The sequence below is a fragment of the Carassius carassius genome, chromosome 50 (genome assembly GCF_963082965.1).
Source record: "Carassius carassius chromosome 50, fCarCar2.1, whole genome shotgun sequence".
NCBI lineage: Eukaryota > Metazoa > Chordata > Actinopteri > Cypriniformes > Cyprinidae > Carassius > Carassius carassius.
The window spans coordinates 4342824-4361681 of NC_081804.1; the positions used below are offsets into that span (position 1 = coordinate 4342824).

The window sequence follows — 18858 nt, forward strand, 5'->3', positions numbered from 1 at the left end:
GCAGTGAGAGCATATACATAACCACACATCCAACAAGAACACAATTACAGTTTTAAAATGTCACACTTTCTGTCGCCATCAGCTATTCTCATCTGAGAAACCTAAAAATCTAAAATATACCCTGCATGAAATGACTTCATAAAAATAAGGTGTGCATATGGTCAGAAATTAATAAAATGCAGGAAAAGATGAGTCATTGATGGAGTATAACATAAAAAGGTCTTTCTCTCTTATCATAGAAGCATTTTTTAAAATCAGGATTGCACTTGTCATTCACACAAAGGGTAAAATAAATAATCGAAATGACAGCCAACACAACCCGACTTCAGAGTTACCAATATTTCTACCAATAACTAAAACACTCAACGGTCAAAAGGCTTATGTAGAAGCTATTCTGGTTTTGTCGCACCTCTTTTGTGGTTCAGTAAGGAGGAGATTCCCCAAGGCACTGAACTCATGGAAAAATGCCAAAGGGTATGTGGTTTCTGAGAGGTTCCTCAGCTGCCATTTTTTGTGATGAGAACACAATCCATCAGAATCTTACATCCAAAACCTTCAAAACACAAACCATTCATATTGGGGACTGCTTTTCTTTTTTTTTTACAAAAAGATACTAATTTAAGCCAAGCAGCTAAAATAAATTTTTTTACACAAATAAAAGCAGAGGGAGATAATTACATAAATGCTTATTAACGAAAGGCCTGTGCATATGCAAATGCATTGACAACTCAAATCGCTAGAGTTGACCAATCGTACATGGGAATCATGGGAATCGTACATGTCATAAAAGAACAAACCCCACCCTGAAATATGGATTTAAGTGTTTTTTTCCTCGATTTATCAGCTCTACATTTACAATGCTACATTTATTTATAATTAAACACTCTAGGTTTAGTGGCACACGCTCACAGACATACACATCAACACATATACTCATTCAGACAGTGTCCGTCTTTAGTGACTCTAAGCAGTGTGCGTGCATATAGAGTGTTTTTCTCCTAAGTGTCCAGTGTCCAAGAAATACTCTATTATGGGATATTCAAGTGTGATTATCAACCATAATCCAGATTTATGATAGAGATACCTCTAGTTTATTGTCTATAATGCTGTTGTCGGGGCAGTTTGGAAGGACAAAAGGGTTCTTAAGTGCAATCACTTGCCAGTTGTTGCTTACGCGTCATAAAAGGCTTGTTGTGATTGATAGAATGGAACAGTCGGCCAATCAGATGATTTGAGGTGAGTTAATGTCGAATTGGCTAAATTGAGCAAAAAGTGTTGAGTCTGAAGCATGAAAATGATCTGGCACAATAATTTTAATGGTTTAAGGTATTTTGGGGGAAATCGTATCAGAAGGATTAGTAAAAAATACATTGTGTTTAATCGCAACAATGAACGTGAATTGACTCATACACACAAGTTAACAGTCACAAATGAATAAAAGCCCAATAAAAGCTGCTCAGCGTACCAAAATTTCACTTGATATGCATGTGCGTTCTACAGCCTACATGCTAATTTGCTTAAGCTCTGCCTTCTGCATTCGGTCCGCCTCCTTGTTTAAAAGCTCTGGAATTGGACACACGTTCAGCGATGAGAGATCTGAACCAACTTGAGGCTTCCTGAACTGCTTTTTTTTTATCCGACAGACAATTACAGACGACATGCTTTCAGAAGTGTATTTTTTCCAAACGACAGATAAATAAATTCAAATTAAAAACCATCATAAAATTCGCCATCTGGAAGTTTAGTGGGACTTTCCAGTCTGAGAACTTCATAGCAGACGTTGTTCTAGATACTGCTCAACTGAAAGACTTGACCACTGAAAGTCCATTTATCGCAAACAAAAAACAATCATGTCAAGCATAATCTCTGAATTTGAACGCAAAAACCGTTAGAGGATGTTGTTAGAGTTAGTGTTTAGCTGTGAAGAGTCTATACTGTTTTACAATTCCTCAAACCGAAATGTCCTGGAGACAACGGACCCCATGGGATCCAAAGGAATTCCAGCCTCATCTGGCACTTCGATTGGCTGATCATTTTTCCTGGAGCTTGAAACGGTGGCTAACTACAACCATTTAATTCCGTACTGCAGTAGGGGAAGGATTCAAGTATATTGCCCTTTCTCGCATGGAATGATGAAAAGTCTGAGACTCAACCTTGAAAGGAAGAAAAATTATAACTTAAGTGCAAAGCGCAAGTGCAATAATGATACTTCCCCAAAGCAAGAATCTGTCGTTTTGACAGAAAGGGTGAGGATGACGTCTCCCGGTTAGGGAGATGCCATGAAAAACTTGGCACTCTTTCAATCCCAAATAAGGCCAGAGTGGGAGGAGTCAGAACTGAGACGGAAGGTCAGTGGCCCCGCCCTAAATGCTATGTCATATATGTAACAAAGGATCCACCATGAAATGCTCCAGCACCATGCAGACCAGTTTTGAGATGTCCGTCTCTGTGAAAACCAGACTTAGGACTATCTGCCGTACAGGTCATCAGGGTAATCTCGGCTCCGACTGTCACTGTAGCTATGGTCATTGTTATTGTTGTTGCTATGGTTGGACATATTCAAACCGCTCGGGGATGGGTGGTGCTGCACATCATCAACTTGACGATCGCCATACAAGTGCATCTCAACAATAGGAGATGCCCTCGGAAACTCAGAACGAGTTGTATACTGTGATGGAAGTGGGACACCACTCGACCCTGAAGGCCCAGGAGCTTCTATTGAGTCGACCAAGGGTTCAGTGTGAAAAAGAGTGGAAATACCGAGTCCAGCAGGCATTTCCGAGGTTGGGTTTCCCACCGGAGTCGTCCTGACCGAGGTTTGTGAGCCACGGTGAATCCGATGACTGACCACGATGTTGTTTCCAAAGCCACCCATAGAGGCCATAGTAGTGCTGCGTTCCCGCTGGACCACGGCCGTCATTCCTCCTTCTGCCATTAGGCGGCGAATCCGAGACAGCGCGTCTTCTCCCAGGCCGGGCTCGGCTACTGACTCCACTAGAAAAAAACAGACAGAACAATGAGATGCTCATATGAGATAACAGCAAAAAAAAAAATTTCAAGATTCAGATTGCGTATAAAAATCCTTCCTGTAGCACAAACTGACTAGCTAGCAATGCCAATGTTTTGGGTTCGATTTCCAGGGAGAGCGATTTGTATAAAATAGTCTGCCAAATGCATGCACTTAGATGTAAAACAAAACAAAACAAAAAAAAAAGAAATTTGTTTGTTTTATGAAAATCAGAAATGTTGCTAAACGATCCCATTTCACTGGCTGCTATAACTTTTTGAAACAAATGTTGCTATATTGCTGCAGAAATATGCACAAACATTAGCAGACAGGATTGCTTTACATTACAAGGTAGAACTTATTTACTGAGTTTTCAACTCAGATGCTTTAAGTAATGTGAAGCTATAATAATATTATTTTATAAATAATATTTTTTGGGGGTCGCATCCATCAAGTAAAAAAAAAAGAAGAAAAAATCACTTGAGATGAAGGACCTTTTTTTTTGATGTATTAAATTCACTAGATTATCCAAAAACACCTAGGTTATTTAAAACTAAAATATATACAATAATATTTAAATTAAAAATATCATTGCATTGAATTATCAGCAAAATTAATTGTTTCAATCATGATATGAAATTAAATATACAGTGGAATAAGATTTTTTTGTTAATGATCAAAAAAACAACAACAACATCGTGTAAGAGAGTTATCTATTAACTCTCCATGTGTCCACACTGGGTCCAATTAAATCAAGGGCACAGATTTAATTAGACCAGCTAACAGCAGGTAATAAAGCACTTGAAACAGTAATAACAGTGTAAAGCCCTCGGCAGGACACAACACAGATCTCAGAGAGATCAATCTATTTCACTACATTACCTATGTCCGACGAGAGAGGAAGAGACAGGATGAGAAAGAGTGAGACAAAGCACTTACCTTGATATGTGGTGGGCAAGCTGGTCCGGTTCAGCGGTCCCTCTGAAACCGATGCCTGAACCGGTGTGTGTGACAGTGTGCGTGTCATCTCAGAGTGTGCGTGTCTCTCAGTGCTGGTGCTGGCTGTCTGAACCGCTGCAAGAGTAACACATTTTGCAGCTCTGAGTGGACATAATCAATATTACTTAACATGGTTTCAGAGAAATGAACTGGAGCGTTATAGATATCCATTAGAATCCCTGTGGCCTTGAGCAAGACACTTCAGTGTGGTTTTTTTTTTTAGCATTAGGCCTAGTCCACACGGACACGTGTATTTTTATAACCAGAGTTTTTCCTCCTGCGTTTAAAAAAAAAAATCCCGTCCACATGAAAACGCAAAAACATGCTATCAAGCGCTGTCAAGAGCATGCCACACCAGCAGGCAGCAATATAACCCAAATCGTAAAGTCACCTTGGCCAATCAGAAGCAGTCAGCAGCACACAATCTGATGTCAAACACAGCGGAAAACGGCGCACACTCTGACGTCGCAAGACAAAAACCCCGGTTATACTGTCCACACGACAACACTGCAACCGGCGTTTCTGAAAATGCTCACCTTGGCCGTAGTTTTCAAAAATGTTCGGTTTCGGTGCCCTGAAACTGCGTTTTCATGTGGACGAAAGGCCGAACCGCGTAAAAAAAGTCACGGTTATAAAAATACCCGTGTCCGTGTGGACAGGGCCTTAGTGTCATTACATCTGGGCCATATATATATTGAATATTCAAAATGATTTTACTGGTTGTATAAAAATAAGAAATCTTAATATATTGATTATGTGGCTATTATGTATCCTAAAACTGTTAATAAGTTCAATTTATTAAAGAAAAACTGTAAAAATCAAACATTTCCTTGTACAATTTAAAATATTTTATTTCAGTAAAAATATATAGAAGATCTGGAGTTTAAGATCACATTTAATATGGTAAATACAAGAAAAAAAAGTGTCAGGGTTTTTAAAAAAACTACAACAAAAATTAATTGGTGCATATGTCATGAAAGCAAAAAGGGGGTCCAACAAAATAAGAAATGTCAGTGTTTAGTTCATTTCTCACTAAAATTGTAATTCTAAAAGTATCATTTTGTTTTAAATATATTTTATAATAATATGATTTGTAGCAAAAAAACAAAAAGGTTTCACTAGTTTTTGGATCCTGCTGAATATGTAGGGAAATACTGCTTTTTAGCTTGTATGCATGTTATATTGGTGCATATAAATAAAAATTATTTCATAATCTGATTTTATTAGGTTATAATCTAGTTTATATATGATTATTTTTACCTAGGTTTTTTTTTTTTTTTTTTAACTGTATATTCTTGTTTTTAAATAAGTGGATTTTATGCAAATTACATTTATACAAACGTCTTACTGTTTCTGGATGTGTGTGTGCTCTGGAAGGGGCTGGTTGAAGGAAGTTCTCTCTCTGTCTGCGTCTCGGCATTCTGCAGTCGCACTACTGGTGTCTGCGTCCCCTGTGAGGTCACAGAAGGGGCGGCCTGACGCGGCTGCAGGCCAATAGCGTTCATAAGGCCCATGTCTCCGTCAACTCGCCAGCCGGACCTGCTGGTGCTGTAAGAAATAAAAACAGATGAGCAATTCTGGATCTAGGATTATGACAAGCTGTGACTTCAGATTCAGCTCATTTCTGACCCTGGGCGCTCCACTCCGCGGGTTCGGCTGCTGCTGCTCACGGTAAACAAAGAATCCGAGTTCAGATCCGACGAACTGTCTCCATCACTGCGGAAATCACTGACAACAAAACAGATATTTTAGACTTTATTCATCATCTTGTTTAAACACCTACCCAAACGGCAATGTATGCTTCATGTCAGGGATTCATTTGACGATGGCTGATTATACATTATCCCACTTATTACACAGCAAACACACAGTATAAATAAACTAATGGACGTTAAATATCATAGTTTATCTTGTGAGAAGTAGGAAACTGCAGAGTGTTGCAATCCATCAATCTTGCAGCCCAATGTAGGGCATCCGTTGAATCAGAGCACGGTCGATTGTACAGTTTAGCATCATTATACAAAAAACAGTTGATTGTAGAATGGCCAATCAGAATCAAGTATTCCAAACCATGCAGATCTCGGAATGTGCGTTTAAGACCAAGAATACACCCAGACTTGACCAAATTACAAAACTGAACAACTGAATTGCAAAGAAGAAATGGAATTATTGTGACATCCTCCATCTGTCTGCGTGGGCTGTGATCTGATTATAAAGCCATCAGAATGGAGGAGAATTCCTTGAAAGCGATGAGCTGCAAAATTCATGGGGCACAGGGGTAATGTGGCCTGTAACCTTGTTAAAAAAAAACAATAATTGCTTCTTTCCAGTCGAACACCAGAGTTTCCTGCCACTAATGAAGAAGATAATCTAATGAAAGGCGGCTTCAGGTAACACGGTGGTCTATCAAAAGTCCTCGTATCTGAAAACCGACACTGATCTGGGATCAGGAACTCGAAAATGAACTGCTGACAGACAGATAATATATCAACTCTGAATCTTTGGCATGTTTAACTCAGCAAGTCAATATTGACACAGGCTCTGGAACACGTCTAGGGAAATTACTGGTTGTAAAAATGCGTTTTTTTTTTCATTGCGCTGATAAACTGTGTTTGGTTTATCTGTAATTTCCATAGCTACTGTGCTTCACGGTGGCACTTGTTTTGTTTGTCTTGCTGGGTGGTGTGGCGTACTGGTAAAACATCTGGGCTGGAAGCCATAAAGTTACTGGTACCATCCAATAATATCAACAAACTTTTATAACAAACTATCATTATCACTTTGCATGCACTTAGATGTAAAACGAAACAAAGAAAATATGTTGAGGCATAATATTCATGTTAAATATGAGAGAAATGGTGAATATTTAATGTTAATTAATCCATAATAAATGACATAAACCACTGTTTAAAAGTATGGGGACAGTAATGTGCTTTGGGAAGCAATTAATCCTTTTATTCAGAGGGATGCATTAACTAGACCAAAAGTAGTCAAGTAGTTTATAATGTTACAAAATATTTCTATTTCAAAGACAGGCTGTTCATTTGAACTTTAGATTTATGAGAAAAATCCCGAGTTTGAGTCCCAGATCGCAGACATTTCCTGATCCCACTCCCCTCTTTCTCACCCACTTCACTTCCTGTCGACCTACTGTCCTATCTAAATAAAAAAGGGCATAAAACGCCAAAAATAAATCTTAAAAAAATTAAAAATTCAGTTTTACGATTTGATAAAGACATCCAAATTTGCGAAGGACTAAAGATGCATGTGGATCAGATGGTCTGCTTGGTGACTGTTATTTACTTACACTGGCCTGCAGATGACCAGGTCACCTTTATTGGTTCCGTACGCCAATCCCATGCCTGGCTCTGGAAGCCACCGGGCTGAGTTAATACTGACGTGTCTCCTCTGGTCTGGAGCCATTGGGTATACTACATTAAACATCATCTGCAGGAGGCCAAGAGAAAGCAGACAATCAAACACACAGAAAACGGAAAAACTAAGTTTTAGTCACAATACAGTCTAATTTTTTACGGCTTGTTAGCTTTGGTGGGTCTAGGGAAAAAAAAACTCACCTTTAAAAATCAGTTTATGATATAAAATAAATAAATTTTTACATTACTGCAGACATCTTTAGTTTATCAAAAACTCTTACTCTAATGGAGGTCTCTCCTCCGTGTGGCTGCTGTAGACGAAACACTTGTGCCACCATGTGGTCGGTGGTGGGATGGAGCAGGATCCGTCTGGAGGCCAGTCCCACCATCACATAGCAGCCCATGGGGGAAAGACTCACAGAGATTGCGTTTGGACCTGAAATGCAGGTTACAAACAAATCTCAAAGGGGAATTTCTTGCTAAAAAGTAAAAAAAAAAATTAATAACAGGAATGGTCAGAGTGTTACTGCTAAAATGAGCTGCTGAGGTACTGTTCGACAACACTGACCAAATCTCTTGGTGTACAGCATTTCTCCCAGGTTATGGGGAGCGAGGGAATAGACGGCTAGGATGCCCTCATCTGCAAAACCCCGCTGGCTGCTGGGAATGAATATGGCCAGCAGCTGCCCGTCTGCTGAAATATCACAGCTGGCATCGTTGTAGATCTTACAGTGAGGAACGAGCACATTCACAGTGGCTAAGATGAAAACAAGAAAAAACAATTTTTTGTAGCTTCTGAAGAAGTTAAACAAGTGAAACAAGCTACCTATATTCTGATAATGTCATGCCGTTTATATGTGCAAAAACTCCAGAAAGGAAAACAAACAAAAAAAGCAATAGTACTCAGAAGAATGTAGTACCATTACTGATCTCTGGAAGGTCAAACTTGGTGAAATCCCACCACTGCAGCCTGTAGGTGGTATTGGCAATGTTACTGGCCACAGCTGACTGCCCATCACCTATAGATGCACCTGCAACAGAGCATTATGGGTAGATCTATTTAATTATCTTCACTTAGTTTCAAATTCACTATTCTAGTGTTTCTGACACTATGGGATAAAAATGATTGAAAGTGCTTTGGAAATTAAACGAAATGAGAAAGATGTGAAACGAAATGGCAAGAAATAGAAAAACTGCTTGTTGGACCTGCTAATACTCTGTTAATGGAGGAGTGAGTGGCCAGGCCTGACTGACCCCTCTCATGGAAGAGTCCAGCGTAGGGCAAGTACTCTGGCAACAGGAACCTCCTTCAGACAAAAATAACAAGAACGTATACATTAATAAGACATAACAGATACATTATTAGCATAAACATTAACTCGTATATCTGAATTAATTTATAAATTTATCTAAAGAAATAAACCACCAAAAATATCATCACAGAATGATATTTCATATACCGGTATATATAGTATATATATATTTCACTCTGGACACTAATATTCAAATTTTAAAGGTCAGTAACATTAAAAAAAAAAAGATATTAATACTTTTCTTTAGCAGGAATGGATTAAGTTGATTACAAGTAACAGTAAAGACATGTATAATGTTACAACAGATTTCTGTCAAATAAATGCTGCTCTTTTGAACTTTGTATTCATCAAAGATGAATGTTTTACAGTTTCCACAAAAAAACAACTGTTTTCAACATTGATGATAATAAGAACATGTTTCTTCAGCACCAAATCAGCATATTAGAATGATTTCTGGAGGATCATGTGACACTGAAGACTCAAGTAATGATGCTGGAAATTCAGCTTTGCATCCCAGTTATAAAATACATTTTAGAATATATTTAAATAGAAAACAGTTCTTTTAAATAGTAATAATATTTAACATTTTTGATCAAATAAATGGAGCCTTGATGAGCCTAACACTTCTCACAAAATACATTTTAAACAATAAACCTTTGCATAGTAGTTTATGACAGGCTATGTTAAACGTCACTAACCGTGGGACAAAGCGCCCAAGAGAGGGGGCTGACATTCGAGCGTTGCGGGGCATTCGATGTCTTGTCCTGTCTCCAGGCTCCCTGTGACCGAAAGCGAAAAGAAATATTGAATACTTACTCAAAATCCAAAACCACTGGGATGAACACAGGATTACTAAAACTGTAATTGCAATTGTACAGTAATAAAGATGAATGCATGAATGAGTGAGGACTCAATGAGTTTGATCAGACTCACTCGATGTCCTCATAGTCTCCATCACTGGCCTCTGGTGGCATGGAGGAGGGGTTGTTTGATTGGCTGTCGGCTTGAGAGTTTGACAGCGTCCGTAGGCGATTCTGAAGGGAACGCTGGCGTATGCTTTCTCTCCGAGACAGATACTGGATCATTCTCTGAGCATAGTACGCAGCTGGAGACAGCCTAGGAAATGTGGAAGAGGAACAGAAAGGTCAAACTCTGAATTTAAAGTCCAATAATCAGCTTCGACTTTGTACATATAGGCTTTCAAACAGGTACCTGGCAGGATCTGGGTATATGGGATGATCTCTGGAGCCAGACATATCATATCGAGAGAATGGAAACAGTGACGATTCCAACAACCTCCTGAGGAGGAAACAAATAAGTAACATGAAAGGCAAATGTAAACGTGCGATGACATTTACCATTGTTCTGGGATATTCGCAGAGAAAATCCAATCATTTCAAGAGGAATCCACGTGAACGGGAACCTCATATAAGGGTAAATGATTTTGCCATCACAACAGATTCAAGTCAGACATGCTGATTTACCATGCTGACCAGCAGAAATCTGCTTGATTACTTGAAATGACAACAGACAATGCACCTTTTTTTGCCTGCAATATTTTACTGAAATTTTGCTAATGTGACCACTCCTTAAAAACCAAATTTAGTTCTTGTTCTTTCCCACCTCCTGAGTGAGTCCTCATCCGGATTATCAACAGGCACCTCTGGGTTTAAGGCGTCTTGTGTTGCCTCAGAAGCAGCGCTTGCCGTTGGTTGCCGGTACACGCTTTCCCACTGCCCCGTCTCCTGATTGTACACCAGACCCATAGGTTGCTGGCCCTGTAGACCAGAGGAGGCCTCGCCCAACTCCATGGGCCTCATCTCAGGGGCCTCGGCCTCCACTCGTGCACCCTGACCAGGGTCCTCAAACGGAGGCATTGAAAGCGGCCATGATGGTACGTCTTGTGAGGAAGAGGAAGAAGAGGTCTGACCGGAACGTTCCCAGCGTTGGGTGTCGTGGTTGAAGGTGAGGAGGTTGTGGCACGAACGGCAACGATTAGGGTGGTTTTGAGAGGGGCCGGCGACCGTGCCTCCGTTTCCAGTGTAGGCAGAGCCGTTGTGCGAAGGCCCAGGACGTTCTGTGTCCATACCACGGTTGAGGAGCTCCTGCATGGGTCCCGGTCCACCCGTCACCTCTCGGCCGCCATCAGGTCGCTCCAATTCCTGCATTCGCTCGTATTCCATAAAGTAACGGCTCAGGTTGCACTGCAAGACGTTGCGTATGGAGGCGGGGTTGTTGTGCTGGGTGTTGTCATAGAATGGGTGATGGCCACTACTGGTGCCGTCATTGGCTCTTCCCCGGTTGGGCTCCGTCCCAGGCAGCACTAGGCCTCGCCCTTCTGTAGCAGACGTGTATATGGGTGATGAAGAGGAACCATCGGGGAACCTGTGCAGGGAGAGGAGATCCATAGAAGAGGAGCTCGTCCTCGGAGGGGGCACAACACCCCTTCCGGTGCTGCTTTCCACCCCAATCGCACCTAACCCATGTTCATGTCCCGTGCTCAGCAGACTGCCCGACCAATCAGCCCCAGGGAGACGCCCAGGGGCCTCAAGAGGACCAGGTGTTTGTGACACTAAGGGATCTATAGTCCTAAGAGGCAAGAGTCCCTGATGCGCAGAGTTCCCTGCAGCCCCGCTGAACACACTGCTAAAAGCAGAAGGTCGGTCCGTGGAGGTGCGGGTCTGGCTAGGGGTGGGCGAGAAGGCAGAGGGGCCTGACTGAGTTTGCGGTTGAGGTAAATCCGAAGGCTGGAGGCCTGTCGGATTCTGTGTGAATAAGTTACGCGATGCAGCGCAGCGACTGCACAGACAGCCCAGACCCAAATGCTGCGTGCAGCCCTGTAAGGCAGAGCGGTCACCTGGTTCCGTCCGCACCGGGTACTGGAACCGAGGTATGCTGGGAGGCTCTCTGGGCTCTGGAGTGGGGCGGGACTGATCACCAGCCTGTGATCCAGAAGAGCGAGAGGACAAGATGTGCAGGAAATTGTGCAGAATTGGCGTCCGACGTACAGGTGGAGAGCGTAAAAGAGAACGTTGGCGGAACAAAGCCATCTCCATGCTGTCCATGGGGACCTCGGAGTCATCATCATTCTACAGGAACACAGTAAAACACTCATAAAATTATGTTTCTAAAAGGAAAATGCACACAGGAAAAAACTGAATAGCTATTTTGGCAGGAAAAAAGGTTGTTTCTAACCTGCTGGTTGGATGGGTTCACAATAGCTGTTAAAAGATTATGACCTAGAGGATCAAATCTCACCAACCTGGTCAAAAAAGACAAAGTTAGGATTAAGTGTTTTAAAGATTACTGGAAGGATAATGGGTACATTTTTATTTCTCAATGGCCACTATGAAATAACAGGATTGCTTCCACACCGGACACGTTCGGTCTCGCTGGCAGTCTTGACCACAGCAAAAGGTTCTGGCCGGCTCCAGTCCCAGAAGTGAAGTTCGTTGTTGGTGGCGATGAGCAGGAGCTGAGCTGTGGGGTGGAACGCTAGAGAAGCGATGGCAACATTACTCTCGGTGAACCAGCTCTCGCTTCCACCCTGGGTAAAGGGGAAAAACATCCAAAACATTCATTTAAACAGCAACGTTTGGGTTTCTAATGCCGAGTATATAATGCAATTTGATCAGACCAGAAAAACAGACTTGAGCTGCTACTGAACGGTATGGAAATCAAACACAAAGTAACTAACACACAAGATAACAATGTTTGCAAAAGGGGAAGCTCCGCACATATTAGGAATAACTAAAACATTAAAATAAACTGACGCTTACATGCAGGTCCCAAATTCGGACTTCTCCATCAAGGCACCCAGAGGCAACTAGGCCAGGGATGGTGGGGTGAAAAGTCACACACCAAGGTGTGCGTCGATGGCCCACTAAAGAGTGCAGGCACTTTCCTGTTTTCACATCTGTGATGTAGATGTTATGGTTGACGTGGGTTGAGGCCACAAGGTTCCTAGAAAAGGAAGAAATGTAAATACAATCTCTGGAAGCAAGGGAAACAGAAGTTTGTTTTTAACATCTAGTGTTTTCATTTTTTTTTTTTTTTCTCTTAAAATATAAATGTTACCTATCTGGACTGAAGGCCAGCAGGAAGGTTGATCGTGGATTTTCCGGCAACTCTACTTTCTGTAGAAATAATTCACAAAAAGAATATAATTTGCAGGCATGAAGCCTTAGTGAAATTTCAGGGTTAATCAAAGACTATATAAACAAAAATTATCTAACAATCTAACAATTAAGTTCTATTAATTACATTAATATTAACTGTTATTTTAAAATAAATTAACCATAAAAATTCTAAATCTGCTAAAAATGCATTCAATCTGTATAAATCATAAACTTGATGTGACAATTGTTTTATTGTACTGTGCTACAAATTTTGAATTCAGCCTCTCAATAACTGTCAAAGAATCTAATTTGTATATTTTATAACGCACACAATGACCAAATTATTGCATTATTATTCTACATTAAAACAAGAACATTAATATTAATATAACTGTTATAAGATACGCCACCAACCCTGAAAACAAAATCATTTAATTGTAAAATATTCCCAATTTTTCCAGAACAAAAAATAAAATGGCTGCCCACTGCTCCGGGTGTGTGTTCATGGAGCGTGTGTGTGTGTGTGTTCACTGCTGTGTGTGTGCACTCAGGATAGGATAAATGCAGAGCACTAATTCCAAGTGTGGGTCACCATACTTGGCCACATGTCACGTCACTTTCATGCACATTAAATACAAAACACTCTTAAGATTAATAACGATTGATTAATTAATAAATTTATAAGAAAACATCTAATAACAAGACAATTTCAGCTGATGGCCTGTATGGGTGTGGAAGCCTTTGAATATTCTTTGCTGCACAATGTTGAATTAATACATGATTCTGACTGTGATATTTTGAAAATTGGTCTATATAGAAACATCTGCTGACTGTAGGCCAGACTGAACCATCAAAATCATTAAGATTTATACCCTACCTGGCTTTGCCATTTCATCCAGCGCGTGCGGTCCTCCACCAGCTGCTGCAGGAGCTGCTGGGAGCCCAGCATGCGAGCTCCTCGCTCTCGACCTGACAGGATCAGCACAGAGTTTCTGTTCTGCCCTGCCATTTTTCCTCTCTAGTGCTCCACAGCCCAGCCAGCCTTCCTTGCACACAGGCCGGACACTAACTCAGCAGCACTTCGGCCATACAGACTAGTGGACATACACAAAGAAATGAGCTTAAATCAACAAACAATAATCTACAGGTCTGTAAGAAACATCACTTATCAGCAATTCATTTAAAAGAAGCATACTTATGAGAGTATTCACTGATTAAATACAAATTATCAAGTTCATTTGCTCATTCAATGCAGACTTGCAAACTGATGACAGCTCGTCTCCAGACAGATGTCTGTACAAAACCAACTGATCATGCAACAAAACCCTTGATTCAAAGTTTTAACAGTTTTAAATGTATCTTCACAAAAAACACAGTAATCCGTTTATTCTGTTATAGGGCCCAGCTATCAAGTCCATGAAATATCACTCTACCATCCTTTAGACAACAGATTTGCAAAAGTAAACCCTGTGGGTGTTTTGCAATGATATTACACCAAAACTTGCCTTTGATTTAGTAATTTAATATATTTAAAGACAGATCAATACAATTTGATGTTGCTGTGGACAATTAAAGTCCTATTAGATGTTCTGAACAATGTAAACAATCAAGTCATTTAAATCCACACCATGCCACTGAAATCTTCATTCACATTTAAACAACAGCAAACCACGGACCACAAAACATGCACATTAACAGCATTAATAAAGGCATTTAATTTGTGCAACTAACAATAACTCATTGCCGTGTCTGCCCAAATATGGAAACTGAACTAAGCCACTATGTTAGCTATCATTTATTCGCTATAAACGTTTATTTACACATTTCTTGGTTCTAACAAACATATAACCACACATACACTAAGATTGTGTTGGAAGGCAGATTAAACAGCCAATTTATCGACATTTTACAGACCTGTCCTGTTGTGTTTGTCACAGAAATGTCATCGAAGACGCTGTTAGCTTCTTAGCCTGTTAGCCGAGATGGGTCGTTATCAGGCGACCTGGATTGACAACCCACCGATCCGAAGCACCAAGCGGATTACATTCATGTCATTTAGGAGTATCTCAATCAAACAGTCTGGATTATCGGGACATTGAGAGCTTGTATTGTGGTGGCTATAGGAGAAATAATACTAGCTAACTGGTTTGTGGGTAGCTCTGCGTAGGTAGGCATACTAATCGAGAGCTGACTGCATTGAACTACTTTAGGTCCGTTAATCGAATGCAGAGTGGATCGCCTCAGAAAACGACAGGTAGATTGTGCTATTATTTTATAATTTACAGGTTATTGGAATTCATTTATTTAATATATATATATGTATTCATAACTTAGAAAGAATAGTATTTATAAGGTTTTAAGGCATTTAAATTGTGTTGAAGGAAACCAAAGTCAAAAGAAAGTCAAAGTCCTTGTGGCAGAACAAGTTACAGTGATTGTATCAGATCATAACACCATGGTATTTTGATATATATCACAACGATTAATGTTTACCATATTCACCTGCCAGGGTTTTACATGGGACTTCGAGGTACTTCAAATAATGAGCAATGATTGTTCACACAGTTTTAAAACAGCTCAAATAGCACATTTATTTTAAGCTTTAAATAATTAGGCTACATACTGTAAATAACCCAGTTGCAATGGAGGGACTGAGAGCTCTCGGACTAAATCTAAAATATCTTAAACTCTGTTCGGAAGATAAATGGAGGTCTTACTGGTTTGGAACGACATGAGGGTGAGTTATTAATGACATAATTTTCATTTTTGGGTGAACTAATGCTTTAATGCTCAGTTAACTTCATTCTCAAACAATAATTCACTGATTCTTGAGAATTTGGATAAAACAGGATTTAATTTAGAAAATAAAAAGTTAGTTAAATTATAAAATCTGAAGGTATATCATTATAGAACAAGGTCTTGGCTGTTCAGCAATGTCCTGGTGCAACCTCCCCATTTTGTATTTTTTTCATAAAATAGGTATTTTTCCAGTTATTACTTTGTTTCTGTTGACACCGTCAGACACAATATAAATCTAATATTTTTTTTTATTTATTTGGTCTAATATGTATTTAGAGTTTTTAAATAATTAAGTAGCATTCTTAGTACACATATATGCTGTTAAATGTTGAATATTCACTTTTGTAAAAATTTTTTATACTGTTTCACTTACACTCCTTTAAAAGATCTAACATCATATAACGTTTACTTTAAGCCTAAATATAAAAAGTAATGTTTTTTTATTTAACAAACATATTTTTGTATTAAAATAGATTATTTCTTTAATAACTCAACAGCACTGAAGAAACATATTGTAAGCATATTCATTTAAAACAAATACAACTCCCTCTGACGGTGGTGATACTAATCTGACGGTGGTGACAGTGGCCTCATTACAACATACAATTCCAAAATGTATACCACTCAAGTCAATGGCTTCCTGCTTCCAACTTTATTTAACTATTTTGTCCAAAAAATAACAATCCTAAACACTGTGATAAACATGTTTCAAGGAATATAAGGTACAATTAAGCAATATCTAAAAGTACCACATCCTACATGTCATCAATTATAAAAAAAAAAAGTAAAAAAAAAAAAATCATAGTAAAAAATAGTCATTACCAGTAGGAATAATGATGCATTACTGACATCATCTTAAACTGTCATCTAGTGACCCCTACTCATAAAATAATACATTATATTCTTCTGAAAACTGGACTGTAAACTGTATATTGGACGTGAAGAACAGATAACAACAATTGTAACAGCACAGTCGCAAACATTCAATAAGAAACATATAGGTTTAATTAGCGATAGGCTATCATTAATAAAAGGCACTACATTAATAGGCACTACCCCTTAATAATCATCATAAGTAAAAAAAGAAATCATTACCAGTAGCAATAAGATAGAATTCATCACTGACCTCAGATTTAACTATCATGTAGTGCCCCCCACTCATAAAATAATATAATCAAATTCTTATGTAAACTAGACTATAAACTGAAATAATAGATAAACTGAAATGTTGCAAAATACAGAAAGCATTCTGTGTAAATACCACAAAAAACATCTGGCACAACAATATTAATAATTCAAATGTGAACTCATGTGAGTATTCCCTGACTGATTTACATCACTCCACCACTCATGTAGCTTTATCAGGAAGTATATGGTGTATATGTTTCTCCTCTATGAAGTCCATGACTTCAGAAGACAGGTTGTAAATCTCCCTTGTCCTGCTTGCACGACCTGGTGATGACGGTTCCACAAGTTTGACCAGAATATGGTCAAATGGTATGAAGCACATATCCTTTCCACCTCCTTTTGGATAGAATCGTGTGTTAGGCCCATGAGGGTGGAAAAACTCCACTTCCAAATCTTGATGATGAGCATCCACAGTGACAGCTTTTGCTAACCACCAGTTCTGGTCATAAATGACTGCAAGCCAGTCTCCGCAATGAACTACATCAGCAGATATATCTGTCACTGTCCCATCAGGACCACTCTTGGTCAGTGATTCTTGCTCCATTGGCTCTTGCTCACTTTCCTCTCGTTCCATTTCCTCCAACAACATTGCCAAAGGACCTTTCCTCTTTTGCACTGGTATAGGACTGTCATCCTCGACCTGTACCCTGGGTGCATTGGCAGTCAACTGGAATATTGTTGGGCTGAAACACTCGCACATCTGTGGCTCACTGCAGAAACAGGACAGTGATCTACAGTGGATCTCAGAGTCATTTCTGTATGTCGGTGTGACCTGGTGGAGTTTCCTTGTTGCAGGTACAGGTTTTAGTGGTTGAGAAAGGAGTGCATCATATGGCTGCATGTCAGCTTCAGTAATGATATAGAGCTTAGTGCTGCAGAGGCTTCTGCCAACCATCTCATGGAAGATGTTCCCATTCACAATGTCATTCCCCCGCAGTATAAGGCTGTCTGCAGTCCTTTTCACAGTTCCTCCAATGCCATCTGGGGCTCCCTTCCCATGTGAGGTGGGGAAGAAGTTCCAGGTTGTTCTCTTGAAACCTAGAGTTGGAGGGACACTGCAGAGGAGAGAAAAGTTCTTCTTGTTCTTGTATTGCTTGCTGGGGCCGTCTGACCAAAAGTGAATAGTATCAACTTTTGGAAACTTTAAATGAATATCTGTCAGGACTGGTTCCATGTGAGTCCAAATTGCAGACGCCATGGCGGAGTACCATCTGGGCTCCAAGCTCTTGAAACCCACTCCGCGCTTACGGGTCACCTTAAGCGGCCACCCGCCATTCTCATCCTGGTTATGAAGAAACCAATCACTGACGGCAAAGAACGCAGCCATGTCTGCAGTGGAAGATACAATGATATTGCTGATGAATCCAGAACCTCTAAGAACCAGCTGGACCACACAGCAAGGCATGTTGGTTGCCTTCACCACTTTGGTGTTGGACAAACCGACTCCTTTACACAAATCTGTCACTAAATCGCGACTGACGGTACTCCATCAGGCTCGAGAGCCGATGCCATAGATGACCTCTCGGTCTTTAAAGGAAAGAAGGAGTGGACTAGTGATGTAATGGATGATGTAAGGAGGCCCTATTTCTGTGTTCTCCAGAACCACAGAGATGCTACCATTGGAGACAAACTTCACATCAAAGGTAAGGACGAAACCTTTTGCATTGTCCAAGACCAAAGACACACCATCAGAGTTCTCTATGAAAGTACAACAAAGTAATCATCTATGATCATCATAGCAAAACAGCTGATTCATCTGAATTCACACCTACTAAAATTTAACAAGGAATTCATACCTGCTGTGTCAAAATGGTTTGCAAACCCAAAACGACCTTGATCCTGGTGCTTGGACAGTGTGCAACCCTTAGGGACGACAAGCTCTCTGTAATTATCAAGTGTTCCTGAAGAATTTTATTAGCTGGTTAAGGAGCATTTTATTAGAGTTAGAGCTGAACTTTGCTGGAAGGTCAATCTCCAGGAACAGGATTGAGCACCCCTGCTTTTAACATTTAGGCTACTTTTACAATAGTGCTTTTTCATTTTAACTTTTGCTATGGTTA

At 40.0% G+C, this 18858-nt stretch overlaps 1 protein-coding gene across 1 annotated transcript; it reads right to left on the reverse strand.

Moving 5' to 3' along the window:
• Positions 1 to 1260: 1260 nt before the first annotated feature.
• On the reverse strand, positions 1261 to 15025 carry ambra1b (autophagy/beclin-1 regulator 1b). Its single transcript, XM_059546514.1, has 19 exons — positions 14726 to 15025; positions 13689 to 13905; positions 12771 to 12829; positions 12473 to 12656; positions 12068 to 12240; positions 11889 to 11955; positions 10317 to 11782; positions 9906 to 9992; positions 9627 to 9809; positions 9392 to 9472; positions 8587 to 8687; positions 8301 to 8411; positions 7949 to 8137; positions 7662 to 7816; positions 7314 to 7453; positions 5636 to 5734; positions 5355 to 5554; positions 3947 to 4081; positions 1261 to 2994 (listed from the first exon to the last, which is right to left on the reverse strand). Exons 2-19 carry the CDS (start codon positions 13818 to 13820, stop codon positions 2468 to 2470), a joined length of 4089 nt encoding a protein of 1362 aa, XP_059402497.1. The 5' UTR covers positions 13821 to 13905; positions 14726 to 15025; the 3' UTR covers positions 1261 to 2467.
• Positions 15026 to 18858: the final 3833 nt, after the last annotated feature.

Coding starts and splice junctions, on each gene's coding strand:
- ambra1b (XM_059546514.1), bottom strand. CDS start 13,820: ATGGCAGGGCAGAACAGAAACTCTGTGCTGATCCTGTCAGGTCGAGAG. Junction 8,412..8,586: donor CATTAACAGAGTATTAGCAG/GTCCAACAAGCA, acceptor GCTCTGTTGCAG/GTGCATCTATAGGTGATGGG. Junction 5,735..7,313: donor CTGGTCATCTGCAGGCCAGT/GTAAGTAAATAA, acceptor TTTTGTTGTCAG/TGATTTCCGCAGTGATGGAG.